Here is a 21,674-nt window from a genome sequence, read left to right on the forward strand (position 1 = left end):
CTATCCTAAGTGACTTGTACTACCTTAATTAAACGGTGTAATTTTGTACTTGGACTTCAAACCTCAGCTAGCAATAAGCTGCAGTTTGAAAACAAAACCATAGACTGCAGTAGGAAGAACTTGATGTTACTGTGAAAGCTAGAAAGTGGTTTCCCAGCCCTTCACAGGGCTCCTCTGAATCTACTGTGAGGTCAGAATTCCAGCTGTGGGCAGCACCTTGCACAGCTAGAGCACAGACCCTCCACCTTCCAGCCTGAACCTACCAAAGCCAACTTCTGTACATAGGAACTCCATGAACAGCATGGCTTGTGAGAGCAGCGCTGAGCTCCCATCTATCGGCATTTACTCATCCGAGTAACATGACTTGTGTGAGTCATCCAGGTGTGTCATCACCCTTGTGAGCACCCTCTTAGTAATGTTACTCGTATATATGTAAGGTTCTACAGAATCAGGCCCTCCTTCTGCAACCAGCTCTGGGCAAGGACTGGGCCTGTCTAGAACACCAGCTTTTGATGATGCTTAATAAGTAGTTAGCAACTCCATTGGGACTGAAGCAAAAGTGTACTTGTTTAAAAAGAAACACACAGCAGATTGTGAAAAGATCTTTGAAAACAAAACAAAACTGTGCAAGTGTTTTTTGTTCATTTGGATCAAAATAGAACACATGGCCCTGCAAAGTAAACAGGAGTCTGTCACATTTGTATTTCTAGTCTCATATTGTTCTGGGATATAAAGGCATTTTAAAAATGAAAGGGCAAACAAAAATGCAGAATATTTGTTAAGGTGTCACTCTGCAAGGCACCAGTTAGCAAAGACAGTAAGTATATAATCAAGGGCAAATAGGGAGTGTGCATGCCCACAGACTGTTATTTAGTAAAATCTCTAAAAGTAAAGAGCAAGTTAGTCTAAAGACCAGTGGAAAAAAAGCAACTGTTCAATGCATTTGTACACGGAGTTAACAGTGAAGTATTTCATTAGTCATGTTTTTACTTGGTGTCTTGAAATAATCCCTTTTCTGTCTCCATATTCCCACTTAGACATTGTTCACAGACTTATTTATTTATGAAGTCTGAAGGTTAGTCCCTACCTGCTGAGACTAATTAGCCCTGTTCTTTGTGTCCTATGCAATCCTGTCTGATTAAATGTACACATTTGTTTTACTTCTTTTCATGCTTCCTTTCAGTCTACTTCTGCTTTACTGATTAATATTAAAGTTGTAAGTTGCAGTGATTTTTTTATTTCTATTTTGTCTGCATCTTTCCCTTTAGTATGCAAATTTCTATGTGAACTTTTTAATGCCTGAGAATTCGTGTTAGCCTTGTCGATCTCTGTATTATTATTATTTTCATTATTCTTTTTATAGAAGACAGTTTAGCCGAAGCCCCCAAACTCTCTAAATATCGCATGACAAATTGGCTTTGTTTTGGAAACCTTATGTGCTGAATGGCCCTTAGCATGAGAGGCAGGTTAGATTTCTGAAGGAATGTTTGGATTATTTAGTACAGCCTGTCCCTTGCTTTCAAACACCATTTCCATTAGGCAATTTACTAATTTCCATTGAAATTACTGCCTCTTCCCTCCCCTGCCTTTTCTCCCCCCCCCCTCCCCCCCGTCCCCTCCTTTTGTTCCTTGCCCATGTTAAAAGTTTCCAATTGACTTGTCCATTGTTACAATTTGTCACTGCTGGAAGATCAATTTGTTTTCCCCTTCCCCTCTCACCACATTATATTCGGGGAACAGATGCCATTTCTTGCATCCGCATTATTCTGCTCCCCATTTTGTTGCTGTGCCGGCAGAGCTCTGCCGAGTGACTTTACACAACAGTGACTTTGCAGACGCGCTCCTCAGACCCCGCAGGGCAGCAGTCCCTACTGGGGGGGGGGGTCGGGTCCGGCAGCGCTACCCCGCGGGTAACCCCCCCGCCGCAGGACCGGCCCGCTTTCACTTTGATTTGCCCCCAGCGTGATGTTTACGCCACCACAACTTTTCACTTCTGAAGTCTGGGAGTCCTTGATTCTCCGTCCTGCCATGCTAATTAACTTCTTAGCAGTCACATTCCTTTTCCTCCTCCCTTTTTCTTCCTTTTTTTTTTTTTTTTTTACATCAAGGACCAAATAATATTATGCCTTACTATAAAATAATTTGGAAACATCTGATCTTCAGCGAGTGATCTCGCACATTTTCATCCTGTGTGTTAGAACCATAATAAACGCGAGGAGCAAGTGCTGCTTAAGGGGAAAAAATAATAATAAAAGGCTTTTACTGTATTCTCGTGTTTATTATGGTTGGAGTTTCTTACCTCCAACGAGTGGCGAGAAAAAAACGTTAACGGTTTAAAAACATAAAACAACCAACACCCCCAGCGCCCTGCCGTCACACGTACACAAATAATAAGGGCACACATCCTCCAGGAGCAATCCGGACTGCGGGGAGATGCTGTGTTTATTAACGCTCAGGATGGAAAAGTTGGTGCTTTCCGAGGGGCGAAGGCAGGGGCGCCAGTTTGGGTGCTGTTTCCCTCCTCGCTCCCCCCACTCCGGGTCCTGCAGCTCTGGGCTACAGCGCAGAGTTTTTATTCCATGTCAGTGTTTTCCTGCCCCCTCCCCTCCAGCTCCCATGCCAAAAAGGATCATTGTTAGTTTCCTACTTCCCCCACCCTCCTCCTCCTCCTTCCCCCCTCCCGCGCCCCAGACCTGTTTATTTATGCAGACGTCACCGAGGAGACCCCGCCCCCTCCTGCATCTCATTAAGTGCCTGGTGTGTTTCTCGCTCCCTGTCAATAATCCCGGATCCCAGACTTCTCCGTTCCTCCGGATTTCGATCCCCCTTTTTCTATCTGTCAATCAGCGCCGCCTTTGAACTGAAAAGCTCTCAGTCCAACTTCAACTCACTCAAACCCGAGCGGCACAGGCTTCCCAATATCCGCGGCGGCTGCCCCCCCGTTACAGCTGACTTCTTGGGTTGGTTTGTTGCATTATTATTTTTTTCCTCCCCCCCCCTCCCTCCCCTTCGCCCCCTCCCCCCCGTCTGTCTCTCTATTTTTTTTTATTATTATTATTACTAATTTTTCCGCGAGTGCGTGCGCGGGTGCGCGCAGTGCACGCCGAGCAGCTCCCTGGAAGAAAGAGAGAAAATCCCGAAGAAGGAAAGGAAGAAGCCTAAAGTCACTGGTGCAAAGAAGCAAAGAAGAGACATTTCCCTCCCCTCCTCCTCCCTCTTTTCCCCTCCCCAGGAGGAAAGAGAAGGGGAAGAAAAAAAAAAGAGAAACTTTCACCTTGGACTCTTCTTTTTTGGTGCAAACTTCCCCCCCCCCTCTTTTTTCCTCCCCCCCTCCCCATTCCCCTCCTTTTTTTTTTTTTTTTCTTCTTTTTTCCCCCCTTCCCCTTTTTGCAAAATTGCTGCTGGTGGGTGAGGCAGGAGGAAAATGCCGCAGCTGAACGGCGGTGGAGGGGACGACCTGGGCGCCAACGACGAACTGATCTCTTTCAAAGACGAAGGGGAGCAGGAGGAGAAGATCTCCGAGAACTCCTCGGCGGAGAGGGATTTAGCTGATGTCAAGTCGTCTCTCGTCAATGAATCAGAAACGAATCAAAACAGCTCCTCAGACTCGGAGGTACGGGGGAAGCCCCCCGCGGGGCCGGTTCGGGGCGGCGGGCGGGCGGGGGTCGCGCTGCCTCGCCGAGGCCGCGGGCGCCGGGTCCCGCTCCCGCCGGCGCCCAACTTTCCTCCGCGGCACCAACTTGTAACGATGCCTTCTGTTTTGTTCTGTTTGTTTCTCCTTCTCCCCGCACCTTTCCCGTCTTCTTCGCCTTTTATTCCTTCTCCTCTCCTTCTTTTATCCCCCCCCCCCCTTAAAACCCCCCAAACAACTCACCCTCCTCCCCGACTGCCCCACGCCGACCCCCGGCTCGCTCCCAGGCCGAGCGGCGGCCTCCGCCTCGGTCCGAAACTTTCAGAGATAAATCCCGGGAAAGTTTAGAGGAAGGTGAGTACGGCGGGCCCGGCCGCCGCAGCCCCGCACCGCCCGCAGCCCGTCCGCCGGGCGCCCGGCTCCTCTTTTGGGGACACTTGCTAAACAAAGTTTTCCTTTCCCCCCCCCCCCCCAGTCCTCCCCATCCTCTTTCCCTTCTTTCCCCTCTGTTGCCCCCTTCCCTTCCCCGTTCCCCGCTCGTGTCTCCCCGCCATGTTAGCTGCGAAGAGGCAAGATGGAGGGTTGTTTAAGGGCCCACCATACCCGGGTTATCCCTTTATAATGATCCCCGACCTCAGCAGCCCGTATCTGCCCAATGGATCGCTCTCTCCGACGGCGAGAACGGTAAGTGCCTTTTTTTTCCTCCCCTCCTTTCCCACATCTCCCCCCCGCTCCCGCCGCGCTCCCCGTTGCCCCTCTCGCCGCCCCCCTTTCCTCCCCCCTCCTCCCCCCCGCGCCGCAAACCAAACTTTCCAAACTTCGCTTTTTGGGATTTGTTTACACTTCGCCATATATATTTTTTTTTACGTTCTTTTTATCCCTTTTTTCCTTCCTCCCCCCCTTTTTTCTTTTGTTTACTTTCAGTTTTGTGGGCAGATTTTTTTGGAGCCCTGTAACCTCCCCTGCGGGGGGGGGGGGGGTGTGTTGGGATAAAAAGAAAACCCAAACAAAATCCAACCACCACCTAATCCAGCCTCAAAACAGAACTGGAAATCATAACAAAAACACACAACAACCCAAGGAGTTACTTTTTGTTTTGGGGGTGTGTGTGGGGGGTTGTCTGTTTTTTTTTCCTCCTTCCCTTTCCCCCCCATCTCGCTGGGGAGGGGGGGTTGTATTTTTTCCCGGCCCAGTTGGGATCCGCTCCCTCCAAACTCTTCGTTTTCCATGGAGATCCGTCGCCTCCTGCCCTCCTCCGTGGCGGCTGGGCCGGCTCCCCCTCCCCTTTCCTCCCCCTTAACCCTCTCCTGCCCTCGCCCGCCCCGGCCTGCGGCGAAGGCGATTTCCTTGTGCCCCTCCCGGCCGTGGGCGCCGCGAGTTATGTCCGGCCTCAGCACTGCCGGCCCTGCGGCGACTCCGCGCCCTTCGTCCCTCCGCGCCCGCCGGGAGCACGGCACCGTGCCCGGTACCGGCCGGGGCCCCTCCTCACCTGGGCTGTGCCGCGGGCAGCGGCCCCGGCGCGGCTCTGCCTTCGGGAGCGCAGTGCGGAGCGGGGGGGAGGAAGAGCCGGAGGGGTCAGGGCAGAGCGGAGGGCTGAGTCCGGAAACAGAAATCGCCTCGGTTCGCTCTAACAACAGCGGCAGCAACAACCGAAAATAATCAAACAACTCGAGCAAAATTCCTCCTGGAAGTGTGCTGGCAGGAAAACAATTTGCTGAAAGCGGCCGGGCTTTTGTTGTTGTGGGTTTTGTTGGTTTTTGTTTTTTTTTTCGCTGTTTTGATTTTGTTTTTTCCCGTTCTTTAACCCAGGGCTCGGCGGGGTGTGCTAGTCCGCACGCCTGTGCCTGGGGGTAGAGCAAGTTTTAACCCAGATCCCAGGGAAACTTTGGGGTCTGCTGGTTGGGTTTGTAGTCCCGGCTGGTTTTCCGCTTGTAGCGTCACCCTCGGTGCGCTTTGCTCTGACGTTAGCTTTCTCCAATGTCACCTTTTCGTTCCTTTTTAAGGAGTTTTTAATGCTTTTTAGCTAAAACCACTGGGACTACAAAACACTCCCGCTTCCTACCGATGGGTTTAGCATCGCTGTTTTGGTTCTTCTAAACCTGAAGCGTCCTCGCCATCACCATGTGTGTGTTTATACACTTTTTTTTCTCCCACCCTCCTTGTGGTAACACGAGATAGCGATTTACAATAATAGATGCACTGTTTGGTAGATGTTGAAGCTGTACTAATGACCGAGGGCTTGGACAGCTCGGGTGTATCAGATCTACAAGTGTTTAAAAGCATTAAAATATTAAACATCGGATCGGTCTTGCTTTCACTTAGTAGCACGCCAGTATAGGCACGGGTTAGGAAGCGCAGAGTGGCAGGGAGGTAGCGAGGGAGGTTTTCTGGCTTGGCGTGTATTTAGGGCTGTGGTAGGGGTTTACTTTGGTCACTTCTAAAGCTCTTCTTGCAAGGAGGCGATTTCTGGGACCCTGGCATGGGGGTGACTGCCGTTTGCAATTGTAATGATTGGGAGGGGAATTCAGGGGCTTGAATGCATTATATTTTTCCTTTTGAATACGCTTACCCACATGTATATGGATGATGGTGATAAATTCCAAATTCTATAAGCACCAGGATCCAGATGGCAAAACAATCTTTGTTACAAATCACTTTGTTGCAAATTGTGAAGCTTTGTATTCTTTGTTTTTTAATCCCCTTCCCCTCCTTTTTACCTTAAATGCATTCCACTGTTCCAAGGGTAGGCTAATAGGAAGCATACCTCCGCTGCCTTTTTCTTTAAGCATTTTTCTTTCTATAGCTACTTATTTTTTCCTCATTACCTTTATTAGAGATCCTTTCCTCTCCTAGCATGTGAGGATAGGGTGCCATAGCAGTTGGCTTTCCTGGCAGTCTCCTTCTTCCCCATGCTCCTTCCCCAGTTAAAAAAGGCCTCCATAGGAATGCTGGGTTTGTGTGAATTCAAGGTGCTGTGCGGCAGATTCCAGGTTGGGTTATTGTTGGTATGGCAGGTGGCCTGCTTGTCTTTATCTGATTCATTCTGAAAGGATATTTCCACACTCAATAGGCAATTTTAATTTTCTTATTTCCACATCCAGGCTCCAGCAGCCTTCTTCTCTCTTCTTAACCTTATTCTTTGACATTCTGTATGCTTGTTTGTTTGCCTGCCACTTCATTATAGCCGGGAAAAATTAAAGTTGTTTATTTAGGCCTGAGAGCCGAACATTGTAAAGATTCAGCGGGATAGCTGTTGGCTGTCACACACTGTTCTGAGGTGGATTCTAGTTCTCTGCTGTACCAGCTTTGAATTCCAGGCGAACTAGATCTTTCTTTTGGGGTATTCCCCCCCCCCCCCTTATTTTAATACAGGTTGAAAAGGTATAAATGATTCTACATAATTATGGATTTGATTTTTATTTATGTAGTTTATCCTGAAGCCATGTTTGTTGGGTTTTAGAGCATGCAAGGTAAAGAGGTGATGCAGATACGTAGCAAAATTGCTTTTCCTTTCCTTTTGCTGTTGTAGAATATTAAAGGTCTGTGGGTGTGGTTGGCTTTTGCATTTTTGGGTTTGTTTTATTTTCGCCCTGGGTTTTTTCTCTTTTATTTGGGGATGTAGCAGGGTTATTGTGCTTTGCAAATGTACCTGTAATTGCCTGTTCAAGAGCAAACTCGTGGGCAGCAATTTCAGGAATGTGGAGAATTATGAAGTATCATAAATTCCGCTTATGATAGATAATATATTACCTCAAGAATAATGCTTCAAATGCTGCAAACTCTTTACGAAGCTTGATAGGAACAATTTTATTTTTAGAAGTCAAAGATTTTTTTTTTTGCATGTTAACCTTGCTTTTGTTGGAATACTGTGGATTGCTTTTGAGAATAGATGTGTATTAAATAGAAGTCTAGTCAAATAGTCATGAAGTAATGCATCTGCCAGTGCCAGTGCCATACCTATGTGTGCAGAGGGGCTGGGGTAGCTGCCTGTAGGGGAGAATAAGGAGAATGTTTTCCATTAGAGCTGGAAAATGAAGAAGTGGTGTGTTTAATTTTTATCCTAAATTTAGAGCTTGGTTAATGCTTTCGGTGAGCAAATAGATGCATTGTGATTTGAGAAAACCCTGCTAGGAGTTAGTCTTACTTTTGCTGGTGCTGTTTTATCTTCCTTTCCCTTAAATCGTGGCTTGCTGAGTGAAACTGGAGGAATAAGCTTGTGTCTGGTCCTGAAGTTCGGAAGTTGCAAATAGCTGTGGTGGAGAGCAGCCCCCTCGCCCAGATTTCTTAGGTTCAGGAGGATATCTTTTTTCTGTAATTGACTTGAAAAATGGATGTTTTCCCTCTATCTGCTGAATCAAACAACATAATCCTCCCCAATACAAAAGCTGTAAACCCTGGGGTGTGAAGGGTTAATGGTGGTCCTTTTTTTTTTTCCCCTCCCTCCAATTGTTTTGACAACACTTTTCAAAGTGTGACATTCCAAGCCCTTGCAATACAATGTAATATTACTGTAATTACACAGGTCATTACATTTTAAATAGAGAACAATAAAATGCTTATCGCACTGAAAAAGAACAGGTGTTCTTGCCCTTCTTTGGTATTTATGCTAATTGTTTTTCATCTCCTTCAGAAATATTTATGGCTGGCGTGTTAAGGTCTCAGTCCCGATGTGACAATATTAATTCTTTACTAATCTTTATGGTTGAGGTTTAATGTCTGCAGTATGGATTATAGTATTAATGTCCACCAGCTAGTTTAATAATGTAGATACAACTTAATATGTCAGCACTTTGGTACTTTATGATACACAGCTATTCAGTGGGGAGTGAATTATTTGATTTATATTCTTTATTTTTTTTTTTAATGGAATGGATGTGATTTTAATAAAGTTTCTGGACTTGTGTAAAAACAAGCTGTTAAATAAGAACTGATGATCCTGTGGTGTAAATCAAATGGAACCTCCATAAAGAAACTTTTCTCATGCTTAATTAGGTAGATTGCTGAATCACTCTGCTATAGCATTAGCATAGCTGGTATACAATGGCAGACAGACTGTGTTTGTTAACTTCTTTTCTGTAAGGAAGCTGATTTCTTTGTAATTCTCCTCTTTTTCTTATTTATTGATTTTTATATGTAATTTTTCAACTTCCCCTGATAAGATTTCATTCTGGAGCAAATGCTGCGTGGCTTAGTCAATCAGCTTCTCTTTAGGGGGCTATGAAAATTAGTTGGAGAAAAGTTTCATGTTTCTGGGCCCTTGCAAAACAATATAATGCAGTACTGTTACTTGAGTGTACAGGATAATTGCAGGACTGCACTTCATTAAACATAATATTTGCTTTGGAAATCGAACAATTTTAATAGGTGCACCAGTGGCTGATCTGTACTGAAAGAAAGAAAATACAGTAGATGCCTTTCCAGGTTTTTTGAATGTGTTCATACATGGACTGATGATGTTAAGTGGGGTGGGTTTTTTCTCCCCCCTCCTTCCTCTTAGTCTTTTTTTTGTTCAAGCAAATATGTGCTGATTTGTCAGCTGAAGATGGGGGGGAAGGAGTATGGTGTAGCTTTCATTGGAGCTTGTAAACCGGAATGTAGGTAGAAATGGTTTAAATTTGTCAAGACTTTCATGACTGGGCCCCAAAATCAGATAAAAAATGTGGTGTAGAGAAAAAGGACAGCTGCAGAGTTTTTGTGTGGACGTGTGTTTCTGTACCATGACTAAAAACTCTGAGGACCTTTTCCCAGCTGTCTGGGAGTTATGTGGAAGTTGGATTATTGGCAGTTAAGCATGAGACAACCTGGATTTAGCAAATGCTCTCCTACACAGGAAGCAGATGACATTATCCTGGGGGAAGGGAGGAGATCCTTCTCCAGACACAGCCCGGGGGGGAGACGCCTGCTCCCCCCCCCCCAGCCTCCCAGCAGCCAAAATTGAGGGCTGGTGATAGGCACATTTGGGGCTTTTTATGTTTTTGGCTTTGGGTTTTTTTTTTTTGGGTGAAATCAGGCAATTTTCTCACACATTGGGGCTGTTGTGAGAAGTTTTGCTTTTTGGGGGTGGTGTTGAGAGGTTTTGTGGGGAAAAAGGCTTAAAGCTTTGCTCCCCGGGCACCTCCTCAGTACCGGGTCCTGGCAAACATGTAAGTAAGCCTTACAACTTTGACTTCTAATTGGGCACATTTGTGAAGGAAATGGTTAATTTTACAACCAAAGGCAAACTTGCACCTCGACAGGTCTGCTGAAAGAAATGTGCCACAGTCGTTTGCTGGCAAGCACCGCAGGGTCATAAATCCACGGGGTTTATTTACAGCCTATAACACTTATGAATGTTAAGATATTTGACGCCACGCTGGCCTTATAATATCCAAGGTCCACAGACACTGGCAGTGGGTCAAATTTCTTTCACTAATTATAAGCAATGAGAGATGGAGTGTGGTGCTGGGGGTGCAAGGGGGAGAAGATGTGGAAATCCTCTCTTCTTTCCCCACCCGAAAGCAGAGACTGTTTCTGCTCCTCCTCCCAACTGCTGGTTTGTGTTTGTGCCTCTTTTTTGACATAGGCTCCGAAGTTTATAATTAACGCTTGCAGTGCTGTAAGGGGCTGTAGGTGATGCTGAAGAAGTTTAAGCACAGCTCGTGCCCTTTCTAGAGGTCTCAGTAGTATTGTGCAGTATTTCCTAGATACCGGCACAAGCAAACATTTAAAGACAGATGACACCTGGAAACGTCCTTTAATTTTCTCACGTACCACTGAGCTAAGGGGTGTGTGTGGGGGAAATTGCATCAGGTTTTATACAGAAGGTGGATGCTTGGGAATATGTATATTAGGCTGTTCTGTGCGTATAAAACAGGGCCCCTTAAAAAGCATCAGAAGCCCATGTTAAGGGGAAACATGCACTGAATGAATTAAGGTGTTGAGGTTAGAGGTGGGTTTTAGGGGAGAAGCCCTGTGTCCTGCTGGAAGGGGCAATCTGGGATGGATGCGTAGGTCAGTGTGGAGGGGCGAGGGGAGCAGAGTGATGGGGTATTTTGGGAGGGGGGAGGCATGGTGAGAGCAGAGAGGCTGCTGGAGAGTAATTGGAGGACAAAGGAGGGATGTTGGAGCGGGAGGAGAAATAGTAGAAACTTGGAGGGGGCAAGAAACTGCCAGTATTTAAGGCCAGTGTTTGAAAGGATGGTTGGAGGGGAAGCTTGGGATCTGGGGATTGACTCTTAAGTGTCAGGAAAGTCTGGGGCCCAAGGAGAAATCCTGCTTCACTCAGCAGAGCTCGTGATTCTCAGCTCGCTCCCCATAAAACATGCTTTGCCAGAGCGGACAGTCAGATTTGAAGTGCTGCTGTCTTGTCTATGCTGGGGGTACATGTGTGTTTTAACAAGATAATGCGGTTACTCGGATATGCTTAGGTATTACTTTTAGGTTTAATTTCTCCAGCAGTTGATTTTTTTGGGCTCCCCATAGGTTATTGTTGTGCTTGGAGATTAATTGAAGCAAAAGGCAGGGTTATGTGTGTGGTGGAAAGCTGCGCTCCTTTGCCCATATGTTTTTCTTCTGCAAACCATGTAAAACTTGACTTTAAAAAAGGAGAAGAGAGGGGGATGTCAATTGGGCCCTTCCACAAATAGCTGTACAGTTTTGTTGAAGGCTTTATGCATTTACCTAATCAATGGAGCGCTGTGACTTATTAGCCCCTGGGGACGGATCTGAATCCCCCAGCCCCACGCTGCAAAGCTGGCGTGGTATTGTACCTTTTTAACAGGTTATCAACAGGGATGCTCCTCCTGTTCCCAAGGCACTTCCCACCCCTTCCAGCATCTCCCCCCCCTCCGTGATTCTTTCCGGCAAAGTCTGTTCAGTCTCGCGCCTTTGTTTTAGGCTGGCTAAACCCTCGACCCTTATTCTTTGTGGGGTCACGCTCAGGCAACCGGGCAGTGCTGAATGAGTTAAGTCGCTGGCTGAAGTTTGGCTTCATGCAACTGAATTTGAGGCCTGGTAGGCATTAGCAGGGCACAGCACATTTACAGAGCTTAATTAGTACGCGCTGTAATTGTTCATGGTCTGCCAGAAGGAGTAATGTTCAGGAAAAGTGGAGTCGTTCTTCTGCAGTCTTCAGTTTTAAAACGATAAATCACTTGCATATTTGTGCAGTGATTCAAATGGAGCTGAGACCTCTCCATCTCAACATGTGGTAAATTGTAAAGTCAATGAATTGCAGATGTAGGGTACAGCAGATTCTCTAAGAAAATGCAGAATGAATGGGGAAGGGTGATGCTATAAATACGTACTGAGAAGATAACTGGGTTTCTGCTTGCTGTGCCAATTATGATGTACTAAAGATACTAGCAATTTTGTTTCAGTGTATTTGGTTAAAATTTCTTTAAACTAAATATAGGGGTGCCATGTTACTTCATTGGGTGAGGTTTTTATTAATGCTCCAGAACAATGGATTTCATATGGAAATGCACGTGATAGCCATATTAATACAAATTAATTCATCATGGGTAATGTTGTAGCTGTTACTGAAGGAGTTTACAGTGATGGGACACTTGAAAGTGTGGCTGCAGCAGCTCATAAGCAATGTTGTGGTAAAGGATGCCTTTATATTCTAGGTGGGGGAAATACTGGCAATACTCTTATCTCACTGTGGCATTTTGTGTCTGCTGTAGTTCCTTCCAACTTCGGAGAGACTTTCTGGGTGTGTTAATCCACCAGCCTAGATCCTGTTCTAAAAGAGCAAAATACAAACAAATCCACACTGTACAGATTGACATTGTAAATGCCGCGTATTGTTTTATTTTGAGTGCGGAGAATGTGTGTCACTCTTACTGCTGTGAAATCTTGTCTTCCTTGGGCTTGCTCCAAGATCCATTGAAGTCAGTGGAAAAAAAGCCTTCTATTAATAATGAAGGGCTTTGGATCAGGCCCTGTGTATCTTGAACCAATGGCCAACTTCTTCAAAAATGGATAAAGGTATTGAAAAAGCCAAGCTCCACTAAATGTCCTGTTGATATATTGCTGCTTCTGTGGCATCCTTCACTCTTGGAGGAGAAAATAAAGTATTAAAAGTTATATTTGTAATAATGTTTTCTTAAACAAGCTTCTGCAGTACCCACAGAAACCCAGAGAACTCTGGCAGAATCAGGATCTGGTCTGAGGCTGTGTAGCATGTCAGTACTGCTTTTCTAATATGAGTAGGTGGATTTGTATGGAAGTTGTAAAAGTTAATGGTTGCTCTCTGACTCATATGCTGCTGGTTTCAGCAAAGAAAAAATGATGACAGGAAAATGATAGAAATTATAGGAGACAAGTAGGCTTTGGTAAGCGGAGAATGGATTTGCCTTGTTTCAAATGCTTTTGCTGCTTGCTGAAGGAAGTGCAAGGAGGTAGAAGGTGGAAGGGCAGCTTCCTTTTGTAGTCAGATGTTTTGAGTACCAAACTCCTGCAGGTATTTGGCCAGGAAGTGAGCCTTAGATCAGGAGGGACTCTGTTGTGGCAAGGGTTCCATAACCACTTTGTTAGCCCTACTGATACAGTTAGGCCTGACTAACTGTTCTCCCCTCTTGGGAGAACAGGTTTTAATGCCCTAGGCTCCATGGGAAGTATGATTGCATACCTAATGGCTACCAGGTATGAATATGTAATTGTCCTCAACCAGTATCTATCTCACAGCTTCGTAGGGCTCTCTGGAGTGTCTGTGGTATGAAAGATGCTGTATACAACAAAATCAGTGGGTTTTTTTTTATTTCACTGGCAATGTTGATGTAGCTGAGATGCCAAAAAATTCCAAAAGGAGCATGTGGAAGTAATAGTTACAAAAAGCTAACCTGAAAATACTGCAGAGGGACTTCCTGGGGAATATGAGAGATTCTTGGATGTTGATACAATAGAAACAAGTCATCCTATATTAAGAAAGGAAAAAAATAGAGCAAGAAAAGGTAGGGGTGTACCTCTTCGGACATATCCAAACTCCCACTGGAGTCGCTGGCTCCTTAAATACTGATCTGGAAAAGTCCGAGGCTATAGGCTTTTCTGTTCTCAAGACAAGCCACTAATTGATTTCTGTTTTTAACTGATGCAAATATTTAATAAAGGTTCTCTTAGAACTGTTTTAAACCCTAGCCTGAATAATTTTAACTTGGTTAAACCAGTGAACTGGTTTGGGAGCATACGCAGTAAGAGGTTTGCATTGGTTTAATTAGATTTAAGAGATTTATAAAACCAGGGCCACTAGTGTGTCACAGGCAGGGTCTGGAAGACTGTATATAGATGCTGCATTGATCTACACCCAGGCTGAACAGACTGCCATTGAAATTACGCTATTCTAAATGTTTGCCAATATTAAAGAATCCAGGGGAAGGCATGACCTTGAATGAACACATCAGAAGAATAAGATGGTAATCACTGTTTCTACCTTTGTGTTCTCTGGGCCATTGGCAAGAAGGTTTTCTCCCTTTGGAAGGAGTTACAGATTATAGTTGTTTGTCTGGAAGTCAAGTTTTTGAGGTTTTTATTGTTATTAACCAAATGTCTCAATTTACTTCTATCCCTGTTATGTTTCCCTATGGGCTTTTTTCTTAATTCTTAAAGTACACTGTAAAATGTAGTTTAAAACATGTCTGTGTCAGTTAAAAAACACCAAACAAACAAACAGAAAGTGCTTTACAGGAACTAGTCACAAACATAACTACTGTATGGGTCACAAAACTGCTGTGTAAAGAATATCCACAGAGCTTATTTTATCTGGATAGCAGCTAAATATCTTTACAATCCCCAGGGTTATTAAAGGCCAAATGCCTGGTATACGTAGGTAGTTTATTTTCCACTGGAATCTGCTGCTCAACTACAGTACTTGCGAGTACTTTGTTTTTAATTTCATCAATATGAAATTAAATTTCATCAATATGAATTAAAAAGTCAAACCTAGAACCTGGGTGTAGCTGGGTGGCTGTAAATGGGAATTGGTGTGTCGTGGTGCTGCTGCTGTGCCCAGGTATGGGACTGGTTCTGTGGGCACATCTGCGTACATGCATGTGATGTGTATTATTTGTGAACGTATACTCGGTTATCAGGTGTCTATTCAATTTTAATTGACAATATGAGATTCCTGTGGTTACTCTGTGCACAGATTGCCTTGGGGCTCTACAGGGTTTGTGGGAAGAAAAGCCTTGACAAGTTTCCATTAAGCCCTGAATCAGGCAATTGGAAAAGAGGAGAATGAAAGGAGCTGAAAAGAGGGAAAACTTGTTAGTGTTGCATTCTGCGTTTGCAACGAGAAACCTCTTTTAGACAAGAGTGGTTCTCAGGCCAAGAATTTCAAACTCGCAGAGAAACCTGTCCAGAACACAAAAGTTGTTTGAACGGGGTGCAGAATTGTCACAGTAATTAGAGCAATCTCCGTTTACTGAGTGGCAGCTTTTATAAAGGACAGGGGATAAAGGGTTCAAATTCATCTTTCTCTCTCCGATTCACTTCTGATGTACTGCTTCTGTGTATGTATGTGTATGTGAAGGAGTGTGTGTGTGGCCACATTTTCAGCTACTCATCATTCGATTGCCCTTGTTTTAAAAGAAGGACTGAGGTTTCTTCTTCCTGCCGAGAATGACATTTTTCAGGCATTTTGCTTTTAGTTATTTTGTACTGGTGCTGTGATTTCATCTACAGAAATAAGAGGATGCTTTGGGGAATGTGCTTGTGCTTGGCTGGAGGAGGAACCCCTAATATTTCTCAGTCAGTTTCTCGATCCTGCATCTTTGACTCTTAGGAGCAGTCCATTCTTTTAATAGGATTACTTGTGGAAGCAGGAAAAGTGAATGAATAAGGCTTGGACCCTTAAAGTTTATCCTCTTGCCACTGCAAGGTCTGTCCAGAACTACTGAATCAGCTGGAGTTTTGCCATTGGTCTTATTAGGAGAAGGATCAGGCCTGTGGATTACATGAGACTGAGCCTTGTGAGCAAGCCAAGTAAAACTGTAAAAATCAAAGTTGTTACTGTGTGTGATGCAGGAGTGTCTGGAGGCCTTGTTCTGGGCTCCTTTTGGTCAGATGCTACACAGAGGAAAACGGGAGTGAATGAGCAAGCAGTGTGGGTGTTCTTGCCCAAGGAAGAAAACGTGACTGCTAAATTTCCTGTATGCCTTCACTTTGAAAGAAAAGGAAATATTAAGCTCCTTGATTTTCTTCAGTAATTATCCCGGGTGCAAAGTTAGTCATTTTGATGTCCGTTTACTTAGCTGTTCAGGCTTTGTGATTGCCTTCTATTTGTTCTCCCTGAAATAATGTAGGATCTCGGCTTTGTAAAGGCTTGGAGGTAGCGACCTTGGCTAATTTATTTAATCATTTAGTTAGTGTTATGTTTCTCCCCCTCATTCACCACTATATCTGAATGCAGAGAGAGAGAGAGAGGAGCCCTTTAGGCTGATGTCTTGTGTTTCTCTGTATCACGTTGTCTTCAAGGCCTGTGGCATGGCTGGTTAGGCGTTACGTTGGGATCCTGTGAGCGATGTATGTCTAATTCATCCTTCTTCTTTGGAGACCTGGGATCAGCCAGCATGTGCACCAGGTTCCTAAGATACAGGCAGAGGAAAAAGGAATGTCTTGCTGCCAATGACAGAAATGTTAAAGCTAATGCAGACTCAGTTTTAGCTCAGGTCATATGTGGCTTTTATATGCAGGTATTTTCTCCACCTCCACCTCTCTGAGTTATTTTCCACCTCATGATGATGATGATGAAGAAGAATTTAGGTAGATCTTTTTATAATTTAGTTAAAAGCAGACTGATTTTTTTTTTTTTCCCAGAGTTGGCCTTTATCATGAAAAAGGTGTGGAAAACTTGCTTGTCTTGGAACTTGTGCTGCAAAAATGCCTGTTGATGTCCAGCAAAGCACACTGCTGAGTACAGCTCCTTGGAGCACTCACTGCCCTGATTCACTTGCCTATGAGTGTGGTGTGTTTTCTGAACGCGTAGAAGTCATCTTGTAGGCACAAGGAGGAGTTGGGAGACAAGGATTTTTCCTATCAGCAACGCTGAATGGCTGATGCAGTGTTGGAGCACAGAGTTGGGTCTGTGTGTGGGACAATGTCACGGTCAGGTTGAACAATGTCTCCATTTTTAGATGCTGCTATTTTGTCTTGACCACTGATGGTTTGCAGACCAGTAGTGATGTCTGCCATCCTGAAAGAGTACCCAGTGTGGTACTAATTGTACCAGGACTAATTGTTCATGAGAATGTACTTGTTGCAAATTATGGACCTCTCTTGAACGTGGCTTTTTCAGTCCTATCCCTTGTGCATTATTTTCTCATCTGGTAATTAATTTCTCAGTTTGGTAATTTGTCAGTAACTGGCATCTCTTCAGTAATGAGTGCTCTGTAGTAATTCTCCATCACTAAGGAGTAATTGCTGGCTGTATAAAGTTGCTGATCCCTTTCATTTGCCAGCTGGATAACCTTTCCTGTTACACTGTTATGACCAAGTTATCCATTACAACAAAGCCTAACTACATATACAGGCCATGCCATGGCTTGATACATGGAGAAAGGGCCGGAGGAAGCTGGGTTTAAGTCATGGTTGCAAGCAGAAGCTCATGACTGCAGAAGAAAACTTCTGTTTAATTTTACTTGTGTAAATCTAGCTCAGCCTAAAAAAGCAGGTTCTGGATTTAGTTGAAGTGGTGACTCAGAGCAGCCAATGTCCTCTTCTCACTGTGTTGCATTTCCTCAAGCTTGCCTTTCTGCCTGGCTCTGTCTTGCTTTTCTACCTCCCATTGGGGGTTGTTTCCTAATGCAGTGGTAAGTGGTTTGGAGGTGCTTCCCTTCCTGAGAGCTGGTGGTGCAAATACAGCCCCATCCTGCAGATGCACCAGGCTTGCCTCCATGTCACCCCCCCTGGAGACTGGTCCTCAGCCCAGCTGGGTCCATGCATTTGGGCTTGTAGGATCGTGGCCTAAATTTGTGGCCCCAAGGGTGTCAAATACAAATTTCATTTTGGAAATAAAGTAGTTGGATTGGGAAGGAGGGTAAAGAGAATGGCGGAAAGATGGTGCAAATCAGAAACAAAAGTTTTTCATTTACACTCCCTGCTATTGCTCTGGTTTGGGGATCTAAGTAGAAAACAGGCAGCTTTTTGAAGTCTCGTGAGTTGCCTGTCAGCATCTGCCCACACCTAAATACCTTTCACATTTGTTTTTGTTTTTCCTGCTCCTTGAATGTGTTAGCTAGTGCCACAAGGAGCGAGCTGAATTCTTCCTCTTCTTTTCTTTTCCCTTCCCCCCCACCCTGCTGTTGGAATTGTTTGTTAAATTCCAATTACAGGGCTTGTTAAACACCTGTACAAACCCACGGCCATTGTTAAAGGAATAATTTGAGGACAATGGGGTTAACACAGGTGTACATAAGTGGAGAATTTTGATTGCAAAGTCTCTTTATTACTCTGTGTGCATAGGAAAGAAAGATTTTCAGATCCCAGATACAATTTGTAGGACAAGCGTTTGGAAGAAGGGTAAGTGGGGAAGGGAAGAAATGTCTGAACGTGTTCAGACATGGCACTGAACACATATGAAATGGAAAGTTAAAAGGAATTAAACACTACACTCCTCTTTCCTCCCTACCTCACCCTCATACCACTTTCATGGAGTCACTTTTCAAGGTATAGCTGCACGAAGGTGGTTGGTAGTGATCTTGCACACTGATTGCCTTCAGAGTGATCACAGCTAAACCTGAATGTTTGCATGATACTGGGACACTGCTGGTTTGTGGTGCCAGGAGTTACCAGCTCCAGTTGCATCCTGATATGATCAGTAAGTTGCATTAGATGTGCATTCACGTGGGTATGCGTTGTTTGGTAGGAGCAAAATCAAGGGAGTAGGGCTGTTTAACTCTCAGGATTTCTTTTCTCTGAAGCTGAACATGTGTATATCTCCAACAGTGACCTACTATCTCATGCCACCAGCGTTAACCCTCTTAAGATGGTAAGAACATCAATAAAAGCCAAGAGGATGAAGTCCTAGAGTCTGTAGGACATCTGCTTCTGCTATTCTGTTACGTTGATAGAGATTTATGGTTTTGTATAACTTGATGAATATCTAGCAATGGATCATCTTTCTTTGGGGTAGTTCCAGTAAAGGCTAAAAGAGGTTCCTGCAGAATGAAAGCTAAGATCCATGTCCCTGCTGTCACAAGTGGTTTAAATTGAGATTGGTTTCTTATGTAGTTTCATCTTACTTCGCTTTCTTTCCTACTGATGGGAGTTCCTCCAGGCAAGGATCAGACTTTCTCTATTACCTTTAAGTACTCCATGCATCTGGGGTACAACAAACTAATAAGTAGGAATAATTATTAGTGGTTAGATAAACATCCAGATCAGGTTATCCTCATGGTAATTCGCCTGTTAGAACTCATCTTGGCTGCTACAAATAGGTTTGGTATTTGGCATTTCTGTTTATGTAGGAGGGGAGAAAGCGGCCGTTGGCTGTGACATGGTTCAGAAGTTACTTGCTGTTCTTTCTCAATGAGTAATAACTCAGATGAGTGGCATGATGGGAGTCTCAGGTATGGAACTGACCGAGAGGGAACTCTGTAGTTCCCCGTTTTGGTTATACACCAACATCATTGTGCATGCTCGTGCTCAGAGGAGGACTAGTTATCTTCCAGTGTCATGCAACCTGTCTTATACTGGTTATATTATAGCTAACAGCTTATACAGTTATGGTTTAACAATATGTAATAGTCTTATATTGGTAAAGAGTAAAATCAGCGTTCTTTGTTAAAGGTTAATTTGAAGTTATGAAAATAAATATATCTCACTGTTTTGAGGATGTCTGGAAGATGGCTAAAAATAGTGTTTCAATGAGTTGTCATGGTTTGGTCCACTGGAGATAGGTATTTTTCTCTTTGGTGGGTAGTGTGACCTTATCCTGCCAAGAAGTGTAGTTGCACTAAGATAATGAGTAGTGATTTGTCCTAAAACTTTAAGTAGATTAACCTCTGAATTGCAAACTGTTGAGGTGATTGTATTTCTGGCAGGTGATGTAAGTTAGTGGTTACAATGGTTCTTTGCAGTTGTGTGAGTTTTCTTGCAATAAATAGAACTTTTTATGGGTGAAAGACTTAATTTCCTCTCTCTACTTGGCTAATACTTTTTAACAGATAATTTAATTTTTTTGAATAAGGGTGTATACACTGAAGTAATGGAAAGGGAAACTGGTGTTTGTATACTTTTCCTCATGGTGTTCACCAGTATAGATTGCATTAGTTTCTGCTGTTTGCCCCCATTTCTATTATTTGTTACTGTATTAGCAGTATGAACCTACCTTAGAGATTTGTACCATTCAGCCTGTTCCATACTACCCACAGTAGTGGCTACTGTATACGTTGTGTTTAGTTTGTTGGGTAGCAGCTCTATGAGGTAGGTCATGTTGGAATCTGTGGGAGGTCCTTTCTGTGGAATCACTATGTAACTCCTTTCTGCTAAGGTAGTGAAAGTAGTTTCTTTACTGGAAATGCTGGAATAGGTAAGGTGGGCATTACGTGGCATCTTGTTCTTTCTGATCCCAGCAAAGACCCAGGTCCAGTATTAACTGATTCTAACTTGTGTTCAGAATCAGCACCAGGTGAATGAGCCCCTCAACGTGGTCACTGTTACAGGTATCAAAATCTTGGAGCAGTTAAAAATGGGAGAGGAGCTACAGCTGAACTAAAATGAAACTGACTTGGGTGGTTTTGGACGGATTAACAGCTACAGATTTATGAAAATACAGTTAGCTACTTTTCAGGGTAACGGCTCATTTTTAATGTAAAGCTCTCTTTAAAAGCTTCAATAAATGTTTGCAGATTTTATACTTTATACTGCAAAACTGTGCTGTAAGCCATCAAAATAATTGGGTAGATCTGATTATGAACCAGGGGTTTGGTACAGAAATCTGGAAGAGATTGAAAGGAAAATTAGTAATACCTGTTATAGATATGAATATATTATGTTAATATCTATATAATAAAGGATATATAATATAAATATTTATAATGTATCTATTAATGTATTAATCCCTATAATACATATGCATTTGTATATGTGCCTACATATATTAAAGATTTATGTGTATATATGTTTTCTTCTGCGACTTTTGACATCATGGCAACATTTGAGAATCAAGGATCTGATTATTTTTTGTCACTTGGGAGGATCCTTTTTAGGGAAGGGCCTGTCTGTCTGTATGTGAGAACAGTACTGTCATTAGGTGCTCTGCTCAGTGGTCACCCTTTATATGAACATCCTATGTGGTTTCCTGTAAGTCATCTGGTATTAGGCCACTTAAAGACAGGACTTGCAGCATTGTTTGGTGATCTAAAGCTATGGATATGACTCTGTGAGCAGGTGGCATTGTTCTCGTGGCTCACGGTTGTGAAGGTGAATGACTGTGTGGAATAACAGAGGCATTTCTTAATATAAGCAGTCATTGAAATATGGATTTTTCTGAATTAATGGTAAGCTGGGCTGTGCTCCTCCAAAGCCCTCCTTCAGCTCCAGATACCATCAAGATGTGAACCACTTCCATCAAGATGGAACTCTTGACAGTAGTGGTTGAGATGCATCTGAGGCACAGAGGAAAGTAACTGTGGTTTGTTGCTGGCTGGTGGGCTAACACAACTTGGTGATGCCATGGCTGTGTAGGACTGTCTGTGATGCTTGCGTGTGCTCTGTCCCCGAGTATCCTATGTGTTCATGATGGTTCACCATCATTCATGGTACAGGAGGGTGGTTCTTGCTTGGGGAAATCCTCTTTGTGTCTCAGGTATATTCCTTGGCGTTATTCCTTGAACAAACATTGGCCTTCAAGCCAGAGTGCTTGTGCCATGGCTGCATCTTGCTTTGAGGGAAGGTTCAAGCCCACCACAGCCCTGGGGAAGTGGACTGCTCTGCAGGCCAAGTTTCTAGCTCAAGTCACTGTGCAGCCTTTATGAGAGATCCTGATGAGAATTTGGGCCCATGATATTTAAATATGCCTGTGGTAATATAATCAGCTGCCACCCACCACTCAGCTTCTAAACTG

General features: G+C 43.9%; 1 protein-coding gene across 39 annotated transcripts in view; it reads left to right on the top strand.

Moving 5' to 3' along the window:
* Positions 1-2,817: 2,817 nt before the first annotated feature.
* TCF7L2 (transcription factor 7 like 2) overlaps positions 2,818-21,674 on the top strand; it is a 178,488-nt gene continuing 159,631 nt past the window's right edge. For 38 of the 39 annotated variants that reach the window (XR_009728353.1, XR_009728354.1, XM_061372705.1 and 35 more), the window contains exons 1-3: positions 2,818-3,613; positions 3,919-3,985; positions 4,191-4,315. Coding sequence is in view for 36 of the 39 variants with exons in the window: in XM_061372705.1 (XP_061228689.1) it covers positions 3,425-3,613; positions 3,919-3,985; positions 4,191-4,315 (381 nt within the window). In the remaining 3 variants the exon portion in view is untranslated. Of the gene's footprint in view, positions 3,614-3,918; positions 3,986-4,190; positions 4,316-5,206; positions 5,372-21,674 lie in introns of those variants that run through there. The other variant, XM_061372708.1, reaches the window with a different exon arrangement.

Source organism: Neopsephotus bourkii, unplaced genomic scaffold (assembly GCF_033783945.1).
Source record: "Neopsephotus bourkii isolate Nb327-2 ecotype Australia unplaced genomic scaffold, CSIRO-AGI_Nbou_v1 NB_1615, whole genome shotgun sequence".
In the NCBI taxonomy this organism is placed as follows: domain Eukaryota; kingdom Metazoa; phylum Chordata; class Aves; order Psittaciformes; family Psittacidae; genus Neopsephotus; species Neopsephotus bourkii.